The sequence below is a fragment of the Giraffa tippelskirchi genome, chromosome 7 (genome assembly GCF_054371585.1).
Source record: "Giraffa tippelskirchi isolate mGirTip1 chromosome 7, T2T-mGirTip1v1.2.pri, whole genome shotgun sequence".
Lineage (NCBI taxonomy): Eukaryota > Metazoa > Chordata > Mammalia > Artiodactyla > Giraffidae > Giraffa > Giraffa tippelskirchi.
The window spans coordinates 160,424,370-160,443,617 of NC_137281.1; the positions used below are offsets into that span (position 1 = coordinate 160,424,370).

General features: G+C 46.1%; 1 protein-coding gene across 21 annotated transcripts in view; it reads right to left on the reverse strand.

Annotated features, from left to right (window-relative positions):
• EFCAB11 (EF-hand calcium binding domain 11) overlaps positions 1 to 19,248 on the reverse strand; it is a 221,690-nt gene that overhangs the window by 123,513 nt on the left and 78,929 nt on the right. Inside the window, exon 6 of one of the 21 annotated variants that reach the window (XM_081510843.1) lies at positions 1,020 to 5,252. The exons of 19 other annotated variants lie outside the window; for them this stretch is intronic. In XM_081510843.1, coding sequence (XP_081366969.1) covers positions 5,219 to 5,252 — 34 coding nt within the window. In that variant the 3' untranslated portion in view covers positions 1,020 to 5,218. Of the gene's footprint in view, positions 1 to 1,019; positions 5,253 to 17,415; positions 17,553 to 19,248 lie in introns of those variants that run through there. One more of the 21 variants, XM_081510840.1, reaches the window with a different exon arrangement.

Here is a 19,248-nt window from a genome sequence, read left to right on the forward strand (position 1 = left end):
TGCTGGGAAAGACAGAAGGCAAAAGGAGAAGCGGGCAGCAGAGGATGAGGTGATTAGATAACACCACTGCCCCAGTGGACATGATCTGAGCAAACTCTGGGAGACAGTGAAGGACAGGGGAGCCTGGTGTGCTGCAGTCCACGGGGTCGCAAAGAGTCAGACGCGACTTAGCCACTGAACAACAAGATGGGAAAGCAAGTAATAATGAAAGGAAATGACTCATCATTAAACTGTAAGAATTAAGCAAATAAAGCGAAGGAGTTCTAGCCACAATTATTAGGTGACAAACTATCAATTTTTAAATTTATCAGAACTGGTAATTTAGGCATTCAATTCATTCCATTTCTTTAAAAATAGAATTTATTATGAGTAGTATAAATTAGTATTTAAAGTTTAGAGGTGTTATATCTGCAACCAAAAGAAGGAGCATTTTGTTCTCATTTATCATTAATCGCAAAATTTAGATTCATTTGTTCACAAACACTGTGTACCTACTTTCTGCCAGAGATGACCCTAGGGGTTGGGAATGAACCGATAGAAACTAATCTGTGACCTCCAGGAACTCACAGATGGTAGATCAGCGCTTCTCACATGAGCATGACCAATGGGGATATTTTTAAGTATGGATGTGAAAGGCCGATTTATAGAAACTCAAATACTGAAGGTGGGGGGGTTGGACGTGGAGATCTCCATGCTTTTAAACTCATAATTGCTTCTGATGCTTAGTCTGATGGTTCTGCATCACCAGGGTGGAGCATAATATAACACAGGCCATTTACTCAATCGTCAAATAGTTACCGAGCACCTGATCTGCACCAGAGGTGCTGGGCGCTGGGGTGTGGGGGCTGGGGGCCACTGGAGACCAGAAAATACACACCATGCAGTTAGAAGGACAGGAGAGTCAGCCAAACAAAGGGGCAGATGATGACCCACCATAAACAGAACATCTCCAAATGTGGAATCACACCATATGGTAGGCTTGATGACTAAGTTAAATGATAAAGTATATTCACAGATTCTGAGATTTATTTTATTTTATTATTTTCTTTTGGTAGCAAATTCCATGGCAGTTTTAAAAAAACAAACTTTTTTTTTATATTAGAGTATAGCTGATTAACAATGTGATGTTTCCGGTGGAGAGCAGAGGGACTCTGCCATCCACACACACGTCTCCTTTCTCCCCCAAACTTCCCTCCCATCCAGGCTGCCACACAATATGGAGCAGAGTTTCCTGGGCTATACAGTAGGTCCATGGTTGCCGGAAGGAGGAAAGGGTGGGAGGAAGGGATATTTGGGGAGTTTGAGAGTGACATGTACACACAGTTCAGTTCAGTTGTTCAGTTGTGTCCGACTCTTTGCGACCCCATGGACTGCAGCACACCAGGCTTCCCTGTCCATCACCAACTCCCGGAGCTGACTCAAACTCACGTCCACCGAGTCGGTGGTGCATACACACTGCTGTATTTAAAATGGATAACCAGCAAGGATCTTCTGAGATTTTTTTTTCTTGAAAGAGACCTAACTGACCCTCTACTACAATCTCCAAGATCACACAACAAAGAAGGGAACTGAATCCAGGTCCTGCGACTCCTGTTCTTACGCACTTTTTTTCCTAAGTGGAAGCTTCCGTTTAGGAGTAAAGGACTTCTTCAAGAACCAGGACAAAAAGAGAGTATATTTCTCAATTCTCAAAAGCCTGTGTTGTTACTACAGGCATACTATATCTCAGGAGCTATCAATCTGGGGCGTTTTTGAAAAGATACAATCAGCAAAGGAAAAAAACAAGGTGGATGTGAAAAATGTCTTTGAAGCTATTTCAGTTGCTACTCTCAGAAAATGTTTGAATTTCAACTCTAGTAGGCATAAAATAAGCTCATAGAAAATGCTGGTTTTGAAATCTGAATCAATGACCTAGAAATAAATCTCCGAGAGGGATAAACGAAACTTTGAAAGAGTAGAACCAAAGAAAATAAAAATGTTATCTTCAAATGGTTTGTAAAAATAACGTTTTGGGGTTACAGTGTGGAAATAGGTGCATTTTCGAGATACAGGTATTAATGGCATGCTGGCATTTTGAGACATCACACGAGTCAGCTAAGGAGCAGGTCTCCTTCAAAGGGGTTTATCACTGGAAGCAACCGAAGGAAGGCTCTTGTCTACCGTCTCACCAATAACACAAACATCGCCTCCCTACTCAGGGTCTTTGCCAGCTGGCATCCACTCCTGCCACTTTCCTGAGGCTCCTCAAGGGTCAGCATTTTGCCCTTCTCTGGTACAAAATCAAACTTAGGCCTCCTATTTTTTGACACCTCCATTCACCCTGTCTCCCTGAAGCCGCGTCTCCCGCTTGTTCTCAGGGAGCTGCAGTTGCAGGCCCCCTCCTGCCCTCTCCTTCCGCTTGTTCTCAGGGAGCTGCAGTTGCAGGCCCCCTCCTGCCCTCTCCTTCCGCTTGTTCTCAGGGAGCTGCAGTTGCAGGCCCCCTCCTGCCCTCTCCTTCCGCTTGTTCTCAGGGAGCTGCAGTTGCAGGCCCCCTCCTGCCCTCTCCTTCCGCTTGCTCTCAGGGAGATGCAGTTGCAGGCCCCCTCCTGCCCTCTCCTTACCTGCTCCCCCCCACCCCCACCATCACCCGCACCCTCTCACGTCTCCGCCTGGCCTGCTGTGCGGTCTAGTCCTCCGTCTACATTAACAGGTGGGGGGGGGGGGAACGTGGAGATCTCCACGGTTTTAAGCTCATAATCGCTTCTGATGCTTAGTCTGACGGTTCTCCACCACCAGAGTGGAGAGAATACAAGACAGGCCATTTACTCAGCCATCAAATACTTAACGAGCACCTCATTTGCACACAGGTGCTGGGCGCTAACGGACAGCTCTCCCACACACCCAGGCTTCCCAGCCCTGGGCGCTAACAGACAGTTCTCTTGGCATTGCTTCCCAGGATCCAATCAGCCCTGGAGGCTATCAGATTCTTTCTGTGTAACGTTCCTAAGATCTGACTTCCTCTTCAACCGTCCATCTCCTTTACTCTGGAAACACGACCTCATCGATGAAGCCCTGGACAGTTACCGTGGCTTCCCGGGACCAGCTCTGGTCCATCCTGCAGCCTGAAGCTAGATGAAGACCGTTCCCATCGCGTCCCATCCCTGTCCAAGAATCAGCACCTGCCCTGCTGAATCCCACCTCAGTGCCCCTTACCTGGCACGACTCCCCTCCTTGTAAGCCAAACCTTCTACTTTCTCCAGCACGAAACTCCTTCTTGGACGATACCTGCCCAACCTGCTCCCCTTCCGCGGTGGGTTTTAGTTTCCCCAGCAGTCATATGTGCATCAGTCACACTCACTCTACCCAACTCAAGGGCAGTTTGTGTAGAGACCACAGGAACGGGGCCTGCCAAAGGGTCGCCGTGTTTGCCAAACTGAACTGAACTGACTGCAACTCTGCCGAAGCTTAAGCTAATTATACACAGCCTGAAGGGACTGAGAAAACATCTGGCTTCAACCATAACAGTTATTACTTCAATTTCTTAAACTGTAGTAATAGAAATAGATGCACGATAAAAGCATTTTTTAAATTAGAAAGATTAAGGGAACAAAAATCCTCATACCTTCTCCTTACTTTTCTCTCTCCTGACGTTTACGGTGATTTTATCACTCTGATTACAAAAGGGTCTTTTGGCATCTGAGGCGCTAAGGATGGATGACAAGGGGCAGACTCAAACATGTGAAGGATGAATTGTGTCCAAAAGTCTGCGGGCCAGAGAGAGATTTTCCAAATGGGAAATGAATTCTGACAGGAAGCCGCCTGCTGCGCAGTGAAGGACGGCTTTGAGAAGCTGGTGATCAGATTCGAGTTGTGTTGACTAGTCTGAGATACACGTGTGGAGTCGACAGTGTAGAAGCTGCTCTGAAAAGAACTTAATTATGCAGAAGAGGCAGCCGAAGATCTTTTAAAATGTGAACATCCACTTTGTCAGACGTGTTAATATGTCACAGAGAGCAGGCCCTTCTTACAAAATACCTGATGTTCAAAAATATTGAGCCTCGAGAGGCTCATAAATCTTGCTCCCTTCAAATCAAGGTTAGCTTCTGACCAGGTAAAACCAGCAGGAAGTTACTTTCATAAGATGGATTGTTCAGGGGACTTCCCCCATGGTCCAGCGGTTAAGAATCTGCCTTGCAATGCAAGAGTTCGATCCCTGGTCAAGGAACTAAGATCTCACGTGCCGAGCAACTAAACCCAAGTGCTGCAGCTGCTGAGTCTGCGGTCTGGAGCCTGAGAACCACAACTTGAGAGTCTGACGCTGCAGCATAAGAGCCAACGAACTGCACCAGAGATCCCGCTTGCTGCAGCGAGGACTGGAGGCCGCCAAATAAATAAATATTCTTTTTTAAGATTGTTTAAAAAAAATACATGTGAAAATTAAAATCATACACATATATTTATACCTAATCTCCTCCGTATTTCTTCTTTCTAACCATATGTGGAGTGTTGTTTTCACTCATTCACTAAGCTTTCATTGAGCACTACTCAAAGCTCCGGGGAGTCAATGAGTCCTGCCCAAAAGGAACTCACAGGCCAAAGATGGGTGCTCACAGACTTGCTGGAAAGAGATGGAGAGTCAAGGACAGGAAATGATTAATGGGAAGAAATAACACTAAACGGAAATTTTATGTTTACTCCTAATGTATTGACTGAAGACTAATCTAACAAATTAATGTCAAATAAATCCAGGGAAGAACTCTGCCAGCTTGATTGTAGTCAGATTCAGTTTTCTGAAATTCTCACGAGTGAATGTGTCAAGGCTGCAGTGGAGAACAGATGCTGAAAAATAGTGACTATGTAGGTAGAACAGTCTTTACCTCTTATAGATAAGAAATGGTCCCTACATTTATTTCACAAGAAATACACCTGTTGATACTTTTATCTTCTAGTTTGCTTTTGGTAATAGTTTTGTTCTCACTATAAAAGAAATTTAGAATTATATATTGTAAAATAATTCTAAAAGAACAATAGGGAACCATTACAGAAGTTTTGGAAAATATACAGTCAGAAGTGATCCATAAGACCAGATCCTAACAATTCTGTTGCTGTTGTTCAGTCACTAAGTTGCGTCCTTCCTCCCCTGCCTTCACTGCCTCCCAGGGTTTGCTCAGATTCGTGTCTGCTGCGTTGGTGATGCTATCTGACCTTCTCATCTTCTGCCATCCTCTTCTTTTTGCCTTCAATCTTTCCCAGCATCCCAGTCCCACAGGACACTGGAATATACCAAAGCAAATCTTGCAATCAAACAGTATGCTCTCATAATAATTTTAGGGGAGATGGAAGAAAATGCAACTACAAAAGCAAACTTACTTGGCAACCTATGAGGTCCTCCCCTTCCGTACAGTATCAGAGCCTCTCTCATCCTCTGCAGGACCACCCCTCCCCAGAGAATTGCTCCCTTTTCTGAACTGCTTATTTCATCTCACCTAGTAGAACTAGGGGGCTTCCCTGGTGGCTCAGACGGTAAAGAATCTGCCTACAATTGAGGAGACCCAGGTTCAATTCCTGGGCTGGGAAAATCCCCTGGAGAAGGAAACGGCAGCCCCCTCCAGTCCTCTTGCCTGGAGAATCCCATGGACAGATGAGCCTGGTGGGCCCCAGCCCATGGGGTCACAAAGAGTTTAGACACGACTGAGTGACTCACACTTAGACTTAGGCTTAGTGGAAACAGGCAGTGAATAATCTGCTACTATTTATTTTCCATGTTTTTCTCTTTTTCTCCAAATGGATCATACGCTGGTTCCCGGGGACAGGAAGGTCACCTTCTATTCCTCTGCACTCCCAGCACCCTGCACAGAATGCATGTTTGTTGGTGTGGCCACAAATGCTCCTTTTTATTTTAATACTTACGTGAATATTAACAGAATGCAGTTGGTTAAGAAAGAAAGAAAGAACCTGGGGTTGAAATTTTCTAATGTTATATACTTTGCCTTATTTGCCAAGATTTCTGAAGAATTCAATATAGCTTTGGATGATTTAGACAAGTAAAAATTGTAAGAAATAAAACCATTCCTGTTTAAAAAAAATGGACATTCATTTATTCTGAATTTTAAAATCTCTTTAGGACTTCCCTAATCCCTTGGACTGCAAGAAGATCCAACCAGTCCATCCTAAAGGAAATCAGTCCTGAATATTCACAGGAAGGACTGATGCTGAAGCTGAAACCAATGCTTTGGCCACCTGATGTGAAGAACTGACTCATTAGAAAAGACCCTGATGCTGGGAAAGATTGAAGGTGGGAGGAGAAGGGGACGACAGAGGATGAGACCGTTGGATGGCATCACCGACTCAATGGACATGAGTTTGATAAGTTATGAGAGTTGGTGATGGACAGGGAGGCCTGGTGCTCCAGTCTGTGGGGTTGGAAAGAGTCAGACACGACTGAGTGACTGAACTGAACTGAACTGAGGCCTTCCCTGGTGGTCTAGAGTGAAGAATCTGCCTGCCGATGCAGGGGACATGACTTGGATCCCTGGTCAGGGAACTAAGATCGCGTCTGCTGCAGAGCAACTAAGTCCATGTGCCTGATACGGGGCCCGCGTGTGGAGCTGTGCTTCATGAGAGAAGCCACTCGTGAGAGGCCCAGGCACCGCAACCAGAGAGTAGATAAATAAACAGTAGCGAAAATAAAATCTCTTTAAACTTAGATAAAATATACAGAGAACAAAAGATTACAAAACTTTCCACTGACCAATAACCCTTGTTTGCCATTCCCTTCCACCAAACTCCCATTGACACAGTCATTCTAATACATCGATGAGGAACACTGTTCAAAATGTTTTAAATACGTTTTAAATAATGTATAACTGTCCTAAACAAATAGGATCTACATGTTTTTTGAATTCCACCTACCACACCCTCAGTTCAGTTCAGTTCAGTCGCTCAGTCGTGTCTGACTCTTTGCGACCCCATGAATTGCAGCACGCCAGGCCTCCCTGTCCATCACCAACTCCCGGAGTTTACCCAAACCCATGTCCATCGAGTCAGTGATGCCATCCAGCCATCTCATCCTCTGTCGTCCCCTTCTCCTCCTGCCCCCAATCCTTCCCAGCATCAGGGTCTTTTGGCTGAGGCTCTGTGCTCCCGATGCAGGGGGCCATGGTTCAATCCCTAATCATGGAACTAACTAGATCCCACACGCTGCAACGAAGAGTCTGCCTGCCTCAGCTAAAGACCGTGAGGGCCACAATGAAGATCGAAGATCCCACGTGTCCCAATGAAGACCTGGTCCAGCCAAATAAATAATAAATAAATATTAAAAAAAATCAGACTCTCCAACGGCACAGGAGTGTCAGAGACCAAAACCACCGGGTGACCTGAGATCCACGAGCAGATCAGTGGCTGCCTGAGTGTGTCGGGGAGGCTGGTGCGGGGAACACAAGTTTCAGGGGCTCTGAACTTGCGTCCTCACCGTCTACTCTAAAAATAAGTCACTCCCACTCTCTTACTGATGCCCACATCTCTGGAACTTCTGTAAGTAGATGTAAGGTTTAAAACATAAATACCCCTATGCTGCTGGCATTGTTTAGCTTCCCTAGAAACCCCAGACCCGTCCCCATGGCTGTTATCAAGGATCCCAGTGACTTGGGAGGAAGAGACCCCACCCATTCCCATGGCTCCAGGGTGAGCTCAGCCAACCAGCAGGGTGCCAGCACCTCGCCTGCACTGACTGGTTCTTGGATGAGCAGATATTCCTGGTATTCCAGATATTCCTCATAACTGGTTGAGGACTGTCCCAGGACCATAGAGGGAAGCCTAGAACCTCTCACCCTCTGGTCTAAGTAGAGTGGCTCTTTCAGCTAGGGCTAGGGGGTGGTGGGCGTGAGGGCTGGAGCCGCTGCAGTCAGTGCTACCACCACGAGGAGCATCAGGGTGAGATCTCAGGGGAACAGGGAGAGGGCAAGGCTGAAAGAATATCAGAGAGGTAGAGCCTGAGCCCCAGCTCTGAACAAATGAGCCCCGGGCCACTGTCACCTCTCCAGGGTTCAGCTGGGAGAGCCAACACATTTCCTTTATCAGGAGGGCAATCAGAGTTACAACCAGCCACACATTCATGTCCTAGGAGAAGCCACAAAACTGCATTCTAAAATCCATTTAAGTCATATTAGACTGATCCTGTCTTGAAGTCAAGTGTTGATTTAATGACTGACATCTGAGACCTGGACATCTACAGGAGGAAGCGATGTCATGGAGGGAAGGGAAAAGGATGCCTGGGGGTCTTCACAATCATGAAATGTCGATTTATGCCCTAATTTTCACTACACCTCGGTCGTTAGGGAGCCTGAGTTTTAACAGAGATGAGTTCTTCAGTTACAGGACTTTAGACTTTGTGCCAGGGGTGAGTAGGAAGATACTCTGGAACGGGAGCCTTGCTGGGCAGCCCTCGGTCACACCTTTCACAGACGAGGCAACAGCACGCTTGCTCTGTTCGCCCTTTAGACCTGGACGGCCTGGCTGAGGCTGCTTCCCTTCCTCAAACCTGCACTTACAGTCGGGGCCACACGTTACAACCTGTCACTGCGTGTGTGCGTGTGCGGTCGCATCCGACGCTTGGCGACCCCAGGGACTGCGGCCCACCAGGCTCCTCTGTCCGTGGGATTCTCCAGGCAAGAACCCTGGAGTGGGTTGTCATGCCCTCCTCCAGGGGATCTTCCCGACCCAGGGGCTGGACCCACATCTCTAGGGTCTCCTGCATCAACAGGCAGAGTCTTTACCATTGTGCCACCTGGGAAGCTCCTTCACTTGAAAATTCGTGAAGTCAGAGCCCAGATCTTTGCGGTGCCAAGCCCGGGTGTGTCCGACAATGCCTGGGATAGGGCTGGCCTCTCTCAGGGCCCCTGTGCCCACAGGCCCTCCCCCTTCAAGTCTCACTGGCAATTCCTCAGAAGTACCGAGAACCGCTCCTCCCCGGGTTTCACACGCCCTGGGCGTTTTGTCTGAGATGCTCCCCCAAGGCCTGGCCTGCCCCCCAAGCCCTCACCTGGCTGAACTGACTAGATCCCCAGGGTGCTGCTGAAATGTACCCGCTCAGAGAAGCCACCTAACCCCCCATCACTGATTAGGTCCACTTATCATCAGTCATGATATCCTTCACTTTTCTGAAGTAGCAGATAGAGAAATCTGTGATCTCGTTTCAACGTAATTATTTACCTAAGGTCTACTTTCCTAATGAGATGGTACCTAAGTATGAGTCAGGAACAGGGCTACTGGCTCATCACCAGTTTATAGGGCCTGAATGTGCTGAATGGTTTCTTGGTTTCTGCTTCCCAGGTGGCGATAAGTGATAAAGAATTCACCCACTACCAGCACAGGAGATGCTGAGAAACTCCGGTTCAAGGCCACATCTGGGTCCAACTCTATTCACAGGTGGCGCTACTGCTAAAGAAAAGAAAGTGAAGTTGCTGAGTCCTGTCTGATCCCATGGACTGTAGCCTGCCAGGCTCCTCCGTCCGTGGGATTCTCCAGGCAAGAGTACTGGAGCAGGTCACCATTCCCTTCTCCAAAGGATCTTCCCGACCCAGGGATCAAACCCGGTCTCCCAAATTGTAGGCAGATGCTTTACCATCTGAGCCACCAGGGAAGTGGTGCTAAAGAACCCACCTGACAATGCAGGAGATGCCAGAGATGCAGGATTGATCCCTGGGTCAGGAAGATCCCCTGGAGAAGGAATGGCAACCCACTCCAGTATTCTTGCCTGGAGAATCCCATGGACAGAGGAGCCCGGCGGGCTACAGTCCATGGGGTCGCAAAGAGTCAGATACGGCTGCAGCGATGGAGCAGGCACTAGACCTGATGGACTAGAATCTTCATGCAACAAGATTCCTAAGTGATTTGTGTGCAAATTTAAGTTCAAAAAGCACCACTCTACTTCATAACTCTCCATCTTAACCTTCAATGGTCTGATTTTTTTTTTAAAAGACCTCCAAGGAAAAGAATTCCCATAGTCCCTGCACTTAGGCAATTCTACCCGTGTTTATTTCATTCCAGTAAGAATTTAGAGGGTAATTCATTTTTTAAATTCAGGGGCCCTTCTGATCAACCACGTACATTAAGCTCATAAATGAAGGGCACCCCCCACCCGTGGTCTTGCACCTTCCTTTCCTTCTCGAGATTCCCTGGGTGGCTCTCTGGTAGCCGTGCTATAGGAAATGGTGACCCGCTCCAGGACTCTTGCCTGGAGAACCCCACAGACAGAGAAGCCTGGCGGGCTACAGTCCATGGGGTCGCAAAGAGTCGGACACGACTCAGCGACTAACACTCATTGTCTTTCCCACCAAAATAAGGTACAGATAAGGACACGTCAGCAGCAGAGCCCGGCGGGCTACAGTCCAGGAGGTCGCAAAGAGCTGGACATGACTTAGCGACTAAACAGCAACAAGAACTGGTACCCCACAGGGCCGAGGAGTGAACCATCTCCTGCCAAAGGCTCTCCTGAAAACACCACCCTAGAGGCTCTCCTCCCCAGTCTCAAGCACCAGCACTCGCCTCCCAGATGCTGCCGGCCTGAGGCATCCCCCGGGGAGGCTCCTCCTTCAGATTAATACTTCAGATTAAAGTATTTGTTTGTTTATTTTTTTCAGTAGCCGACTAAAGACAAATCTGCAAGCTAAGGATAAAGAAAGACACTTCAAACTCTGCCTTTGAAGCCTGGTTTCGAGTCAAGTAATTTACTTCCCTCCTAGGGACCAATTATAGATCAGGAGGAAAAGGGCATGCGTAGCTTTCCCGAGAAAACCAGAGACAGAAGCACAATTCGAACCCTGCTTGCTTTCTCACCGAAACAAAAGCACCCACGTCCATCTCCTTCCCGCACGGGAAAGAAATGTCACCATGTTTAGCAAAATAAAAACATCTCCAAGGTGCTTGTCCCTCCTCCTCATACTTTGGAAAAGTTAACTCCAACTTATCCAAAAATATTAACCACCCAGATACCGATGACAACAAGGTTTTGATAAGAAGGAAAAGTATAAAATCCTCTAGGAAGAGGAATAACGGGATCTCAGCCAGGGAGTGCCCGTCCTGCCTGGAGGTCACAGAGCTTGCCCTCTTGTCCCCACTACATGACTTCCTATGTCCATGACGGAAAAAAGTTCCATACGCTCCCATGTTACTGTTAGGATTAAGGGACGAGATGACAAGGGTGTCGCATTGCTAAAAGCACGAGCTGTAGAATCTGCAGAACAGACTTTGCCTTCTGGCCAGAACTAGCCCATGGACTGCAGCACGCCAGGCTTCCCTGTCCTTCACTGTCTACCCGAGTTTGCTCAAATTCAAGTCCATTGAGTCAGTGATGCCATCCAACCATCTCACCCTCTGTCAGCCCCTTCTCCTCCTGCCCTCAATCTTTTCAAGCATCGGAGTTGGGGTCTTTTCCAATGAGTCAGTTCTTCGCATCAGGTAGCCAAAGTAATGGAGCTTCAGCTCCAGCATCAGTCCTTCCAATGAATATTTAGGGTTGATTTCCTTTACGGTTGACTGGCTTGATCTCCTTGCAGTCCAGGGGACTCTCAAGACCCAGTGCAGCCAAACAAACAAACAAACAAACAAAAATAAAAAGAAGGTGATGAGAACAGCCACCCTGGGTGTGCTGGAAAGAGGAATGAAACGCGGCATGGAAAGCGTTTAGTCCCCAGCGGGTGATGGAAACATTCAGCAGTCGTATGATGACCGCACCTTAGGGGTGACCTTGAGAGTCAGCTAGACCGAGCAGCCACTGTCCTCCCACACCAGGAGGGGCTGGAGAGCTCCCAGAGGCCTCCTGGGGGCTCGGCTGTCAGCAAGGAGCAGCAGTCATTCCTGGGGGATAAAAAAGGAGGACAGAATTCTCCTTAGAGTTTCAGCACTCGAGAAAGACTTCGAGGGCGCCTGCACACTCTCTCTCTCTCTCCTAGATAGAAGACAGAGTCAGGAAGGGAAATAAGACTTCTCCATTCCCCTGGGGCAGAGAAGTGGGTAGAGTACCCAGAATATTTTCCCAAATTTCCCAAATGCCTGGATAATGCCCCCTTGCATGCTAAGTCACTTCAGTCGTGTCTGACTCTTTGTGACCCCATGGACTGCAGCCCCCAGGTTCCTCTGCCCATGGGACTCTCCAGGCAAGAGTACTGGAGTGGGCTGCCATGTCTTCCTCCAGGCGTCCCCTTAGTACCATAAATCTACAAACATTTACCGTCTGCTTTTAGGAGCAATGAAAAAGAACAGAATCTAGGAATAACTCTTACTTGATCTTAGCTTAGGCAAATATGAGAGTACTTCATTTGCAAAAATTTCATGATAAACCCACTATCTAAGAAAGGTCAAACTTTGAACCTCTCTAGTATTTCCTGCACAAAGTTGTGTAGATGTCCCATTTTCCTGTTGGATGTGGTAGCACTCTCAAGGAAAGACATTATCCTCTACTCTACTGAAATCCATACAGGAATCTAACAGATGCTATGTCATTCACAGCAATCCAACAGTATTAATTATAAACTAAAATTCCCTAACCTGGTCAAAAAAATTTATTATGTAATAGTTGACACACACAAAAGAATGAATATATGTTAACAAACAGCTACATCATGAAGCTTGATAATGAAACCAAAACCTACGCGCCCGTTCCCATCCGAGAACTAGAGAACTGCCAGTGTTACTGCAGCTGCCTTCACGTCCCTTCCTGATCTCAGCCTGTGCTCAGCCCTGTGCTTGCCTTCAGAAGTAACTGCTCTCTTAAACTTTGAATGTATCATTCCCTTGCTTTTCAATTTTTTCTTTTGCCAAGATGGACCTTCAAGAGAATATTATTTAGTTTGGATAAACACTGCAAAAGCTTGGAGACCTCTCCCTCCAAACGGATCTAAAGTGGGCGCCTTAGAGCCTAGGATGGCTCAGCTCTTGTCTTTCTTCCTTGGCAGGCATCGTGCGCCTTCATGTCCGCAGAGACTCGGCCAAAGTCCTGGGGATTCTCCTGGTACCTGCCCGCAGCAGTCACAAAATTTCCTTCATTCTCAGAACGGGCGTCTGTCTACACAGCTGGTATCTGAAACGGGGTAGAACTTCCTGCCTACTCAATAGGAGCCGGCGTACTCCTCATTTCTAGCTTGTATGATGGGGATTTGAGGCTGCCTGTCGTACTGGTGGGGAAGCTCTCTGTCTGAAGAAGAGGAAGCACAACCCAGTCGTCTCTGGACAGCTGTCTGTGAATCCACTGTGACTACTTCCCTAACAGATCTTCATCAACAAGGATCAAAGCAGAGACGGGTCAACTGCCTGGGTGACTGTATAATTTGGTCAGCATATCCGCTACCAAGTCCCCTGGACTTTCTTCAACTTCTGTTAAGAACCATGATTTCCTCATCATTTTTCCAGAAAGCCATGTCATTGTGAGCATCCCAACCTCGTTGATGAAACCCTTAAGAACTGTGAAGGATCTGAGAGTTCAGTCGCACTGCAAGCTACCAAAGCAGACCATCGGTTTCATGGATGCTGGCAGGAGACCCAGGTCTCCCGGCTCAGAGACAAAGGACGTCATAACTTACAGCCCAGCAAGCCGCGAGAGCTCCGTGCATTTGTGTTGGCTTCCGAACCTCCGGATTCTAGGGGGGATGTGATGCGGATGGGCTCAGAGAGGCGCCTGTGCAAACAAAAAGCCGCACCCCAGAGCCTGGGCCTTTTAGGATGGCTGGTAAGCATGCCTGCCTTTTGTTCTGGGAAGAAACACTAGCTGCATCTTCCAAGGATGCTCGCTATACAAACATTCTTGAAAAGAGACTGTGGAACAAAAGGCAGTCAGTGCCTCACTCATAAGCTGTGCAGAAACAAGAGGCCCAGGAGTTCCCGTGCTCTATCGTTATCTGTCAAACATCAATTAAAATTTTCATTTACCATGTTTTAAACGGTATGATTGTTTTAAATTCCATCTTGAACCCAGAAGTGACAGAGCCTTGTGGAAGAATGTGTGACGATGTGCAGAAACGTGTCTCCCCAAAGATATGTGTTTATTAGAGCTGACAAGCATGTGCTCTACAGGTCCACACCTTCAGAGGCTTTGAGGGAATCTTTCTCAGTTTTTTCTGTACTAAATAAGCCTAATAATTTTTCTCTACAATATTCACTTAGAATTTAATTTATAATTCTAAAAGACATAAAGATCTGCTGCAAAATAGAATGACAGAAATACTGCAGCTTCCAGCCATGGTCGGCACGGCCAGCGCACTTCCTTGACAAGATGCAAGCTCATCTGTGCAGTGAAGCACCTACTTTACATTATCCTACGGTTTGCACCTTTTCTTCCAAATCTGCCAGTTTTCTCGTGTTACTAATGTACTGACCTCTGCTTTATATTACCCCATAATTTATGCCTTTTCTTTAAGTCCATCACATTCCCTGCGTTACTAACAGACTGACTTCCCCTTGATATTATCCTGCAATTTACACCTTTTCCTCCTGACTCCCATCAGATTTCCCAACGTCACAACTAATGTACTGACGGCTCACAATCTGCACTGCATTTCTGACAATTTGTACTTATTTTCCAGAAAAGCCAGGGTAAAGCTGCCCTGCCGCTGTGTGTCCAGGGCTGAAGACCAGAGACTGCTGGGGCAAGGGCTTCCGGCAGGCCTGTGGACGGGGCTCCCGACTCAGCAAGGCTTTAGGAAGTGACCACGCTGATGAGCTGGGGCCCGAGGTGTTGAGGAAGATGTATTGTTTCTCACTGTCCTTTAAGAAAGTTTTAGGGGCTCTGGAGGATGAGAAAAGCCTTACATTGCACATATTTACTTACATTTAACACATTTTTCCCCCATTACATTCAAACGAATGAGAGGCTTCTTCATGTATTAACAATTTTCTCTCAGTTTGTACTCTTGCTATCTATTGCTTTTCCTCTTGGTCACTCTGAAGCTAAAACATCCTGCAGAATGTGTTAATTACATGGAGTCTGAGATGAGTTAAAGCTGGTAAAACAAAGGGAGGTAGGGTTAACCAGACCACCTTACCCGTCTCCTCAGAAACCTGTATGCAGGTCAAGAAGAAACAGAACCAGAATGGAACAACTGACTGGTACAAAATTGGGAAAAGAGTCCGTCAGGCTGTATATTGTCACCCTGCTTATTTAACTTGGAGAAGGAAATGGCAACCCATTCTAGTATTCTTGCCTGGAGAATGCCTGGCGGGCTATAATCCATGGGCTCACAAAGAGTCAGACACCACTGAAGTGACTTAGCAGGCAGGCAGGCTTATTTAACTTCTATGCAGAGCACATCATGCTGCACGCCGGGCTGGATGAAGCACAAGCTGGAACCAAGAGTGCCAGGGGAAGCATCAACCTCAGATATGCAGATGACACCACCCTTATGGCAGAAAGTGAAGAGGAACTAAACAGCCTCTTGATGAGGGTGAAACAATAGAGTGAAAAAGTTGGCTTAAAACTCAAAATTCAAAAAATGAAGATCATGGCATCTGGTCCCATCACTTCACGGCAAATAGAAGGGGAAAAAGTGGAGGCAATGACAGACTTTATTTTCTTGGGCTCCAAAATCACTGCAAATGTGACTGCACCCATGAAATTAAAAGACTGCTTGCTCCTTGGAAGAAAAGTTATGACAAACCTAGTCAGTGTATTAAAAAGCAGAGACATCATTTTGCTGACAAAGGTCTGTCTAGTCAAAGTTATGGTTTTTCCAGTGGTCATGTATGGATGTGAGAATTGGACCATAAAGAAAGCTGAGTGCTGAAGAATTGATGCTTTTGAACTGTGGTGTTGGAGAAGACTCCTGAGAGTCCCTTGGACTGCAAGGAGATCCAACCAGTCCATCCTAAAGGAAATCAGTCCTGAATATTCATTTGAAGGACTGATGCTGAAGCTGAAGCTCCAATACTTTGGCCACTTGATGTGAAGAGCCGATTCACTGGGAAAGACCCTGATGCTGGGAAAGACTGAAGGTGGGAAGAGAAGGGGGCGACAGAGAATGAGATGGCTGGATGGCATCACTGACTCAATGGACATGGGTTTGAGCAAACTCTGGGAGACAGTGAAGGACAGGGAAGCCTGGCACGTGGCAGCCCGTGGGGTCACAAAGAGCTGAGTATGTCTTAGTGACTGAACAACAACAAGGGTTAAGAAAAGGAAAATTCCAGATACAGGATGCCGCGTGTGCAAAGCCACAGCCACGCAGGTCACAAAACCTTTAGGGAACGTCAGCTATTTCACAGTGGCTGGAGCACAGATGAAGTAGGAAGGTGCCTGAAGCAGATAATGAAAAAGCACCATTTGAAGGAATCTAGGCAATCTAACTGTATAATCAGAGGAATCCCCTGAAGGTCCAGGGGTTCGGGCTCCATGCTTCCCCTGCACGGGGCACGGGTTTGACCCCTTGTCGGTGAATTAAGATCCCGCGTGCTGGGCCACATGGCTGAAAACGAACGAAAGGCACAGCAGACAAACAACAACAACAACAACAAATATATATAGAAAGTCGGCAGCCACTGCCACGTTTTGAAGAGTTTTAGGCAGGAGAGTAATGTGCTTGTATTTGAGATCAGAAGAGTCTCCCAGATGGTGGAAGGCAGGCTACTTTAGGATGGAAATGACGCTGGAGGGAGAGAGACAGATCAGGAAGAGCCACGTTCGCTGGCAAGGAGATGACAAGCGCACTCTGAACACCACGTCAAAGTGAAAGTGAAAGGCGCTCGGTCGTGTCCGACTCTCTGCAACCCCACGAACGAAACAGTCCATGGAGTTCTCCAGGCCAGAGTACTGCAGTGGGTAGCTTTTCCCTTCCCCAGTGGATCTTCCCGACCCAGGAGTCAAACCAGGATCTCCAGCATTGCAGGAGGATTCTTTACCAACTGAGCTATCAGGGACTCATAAGGCACCCTTCATACAGTAAGTCACTGAGTAACTATTTTGAGAGCCAACTGTGTACTTCAATTGATCATTCCCAAAACAGTGAGCAGGAAAAAATCTAATTCACAGAAAGTTGCTACATTGTATCATGAGTAATGACATTCAGGTGCCTAAACTCAGTAATGAAAAGACTGCCTGTTACCATTTTTTGTTCAATTGTTTCTACATTTGTGATGCAGTCCGGGCTTTCTCCCTGAGACTGTTGGAGATGCTGACCCCACTGCTGCGATGCTCATCACTTACTACATTGTTGTTGCTCAGTCGCTAAGCTGTTCCTACTCTTTGCGACCGCACGGACTGAGCAAGTCGGGCTCCCGTCCTGCACTGTCTCCCGGAGCTTGCTCAGACTCACGCCCACTGAGTCGGTGCTGCCAGCCAGCCGTCTCATCCTCTGCCGTCCCCTTCTGTCCTCAATCTTTCCCAGCAGCAGGGTCTTTTCCAATGAGTCAGTTCTTCCCATCAGGTGGTCAAAGTATTGGAGTTTCAGCCTCAGCATCAGTCCTTCCAAGGAATATTCAGGACTGATCTCCTTTAGGATGGACTGGTTGGATCCCCTTGCAGTCCAAGGGACTCTCAGGAGTCTTCCCCAACACCACAGTTCAAAAGCATCAATTCTTCGGCGCTCAGCCTACATGGGTCGGAGGAAAACAACTTGAGACTCTCAAAAGAGAGAAGGAAAATTCTAGTTTGCAGTTCAGACAGACTCTGAAGAATATTTTGAGACAGTAGTCTTTCACCAGATGAATTCTGTGGTAACTGTGGCATTTGGGGTTTGTAATGCTTTCGGTGTTTACAAGGTCAAATCTAAATTTATATATTGAAATGCGTTCTATTTTCACTGTTGAGTATGGGTGGAATCGATTTATTTGCTTATTTTGAAATGCGTCTACTGGCCTTTAGAAGCTATTATTTACATAAAGGTGCTTTTGAACTTTACAAACATGTTGGATGCTACCTGCTATTCTAAATATTTTAAATAAAATATTAAATATGTACAAAGCAACAATTTATATCCAAAATAAGAAAATGGAAGATGGAAATCATTGCCAAATGCCTTCCTAAATCATATTTTTAAGTAACCATTTTCACAGATTTGCTCTTATCATACTGAATTAAAATATACTTTCTTAAAATATTAAACCATATGAATATATAAATCTATTTTCAATGTTTTGCACAAAGAATATGGAGAACATTTTTGACAGCAATCAATAGGTCTACTTTGGACAATTATTTTACTTAATGGTTATTACAATCCGGTGTCTGTTTTTTAAAACTGACCTAAAAGACAATTAACAAATGTGAATATTATTTATTTTAACCTTCTTTAAGGTCTAAATTCAGTTTTCATCTTGGCTCGTCTCATTTTCACCTTGCACCTGATTACTTTACAAGGCATATGTCTCTTTAATTGCTTTTTGTACTTCCTTTTTCATTTTTTTTAAATTGCTTGTTGCTAAGCAATGTGCATAACATTAGGGTGTACGTTCATTATCTGAGAACATGGTCTATTTGGTATTATTTCCCTCTATTCCTTTACCTCATTTGAATTGACCTAAACGGTACTTTCTGCTTTCTTTTGGCTTTTCTTTTTGCCAAAATACATTCCCCCATCTTCCTGTCCTTTGATCAGCACTCAGTCACCACTGTTTTCAATATTTAGCCCCCGTTCTTCCATTTTCCATTGTTTTTGTTGCGCTCTGGTGGACAGGCTCACATTATGTGACTATTTTTCTTTTTAGTCTACTCTGTCTTGCTTCTTTCTTTTGTATTTAAAGACATTAGGAAGATACCGCTTCTTTTATGAAAGTTAGGTCATTTCCTGCTTTTTTCCTTTAATCACTTTTTCTCTTCTAGATGCTGGCATTGCTTCTTTCAGGACCACAGCACCTGTTATGCCTTCTTCCTCGTCTTACAGATACTTTAGTAATTATAATACTGATTACGGTATAATTCTATGAAACCACTCCACGTACCCAACTTATATTTGTTCTATTTTTCAATAAGCTACACTTCATTTAATTTGTTTAGCTATGGTAAGCTGCCCAAAACAAAAAGTTCTCCCAGAAAACCAAGAAACAAAACAAAGACTCAAACACCTATCAATTGCTTACATGTACCCCTGATTTTCTTTCACATGCCTGCCTGAATAAAGGCATCTGGGGAACACCAAGCTCTCCCTGGCCTTTACCAAACCGGGCTCCCCTGTGGGCCCACGTGTACTGCCGGGCTCACACAGATGCTTGTTCCTGTTATTCTTGGAGACAATGATTTCTAAGTGTGGGGTGAATGGGTTTATGACATAGGATTACCTGATATTCAGC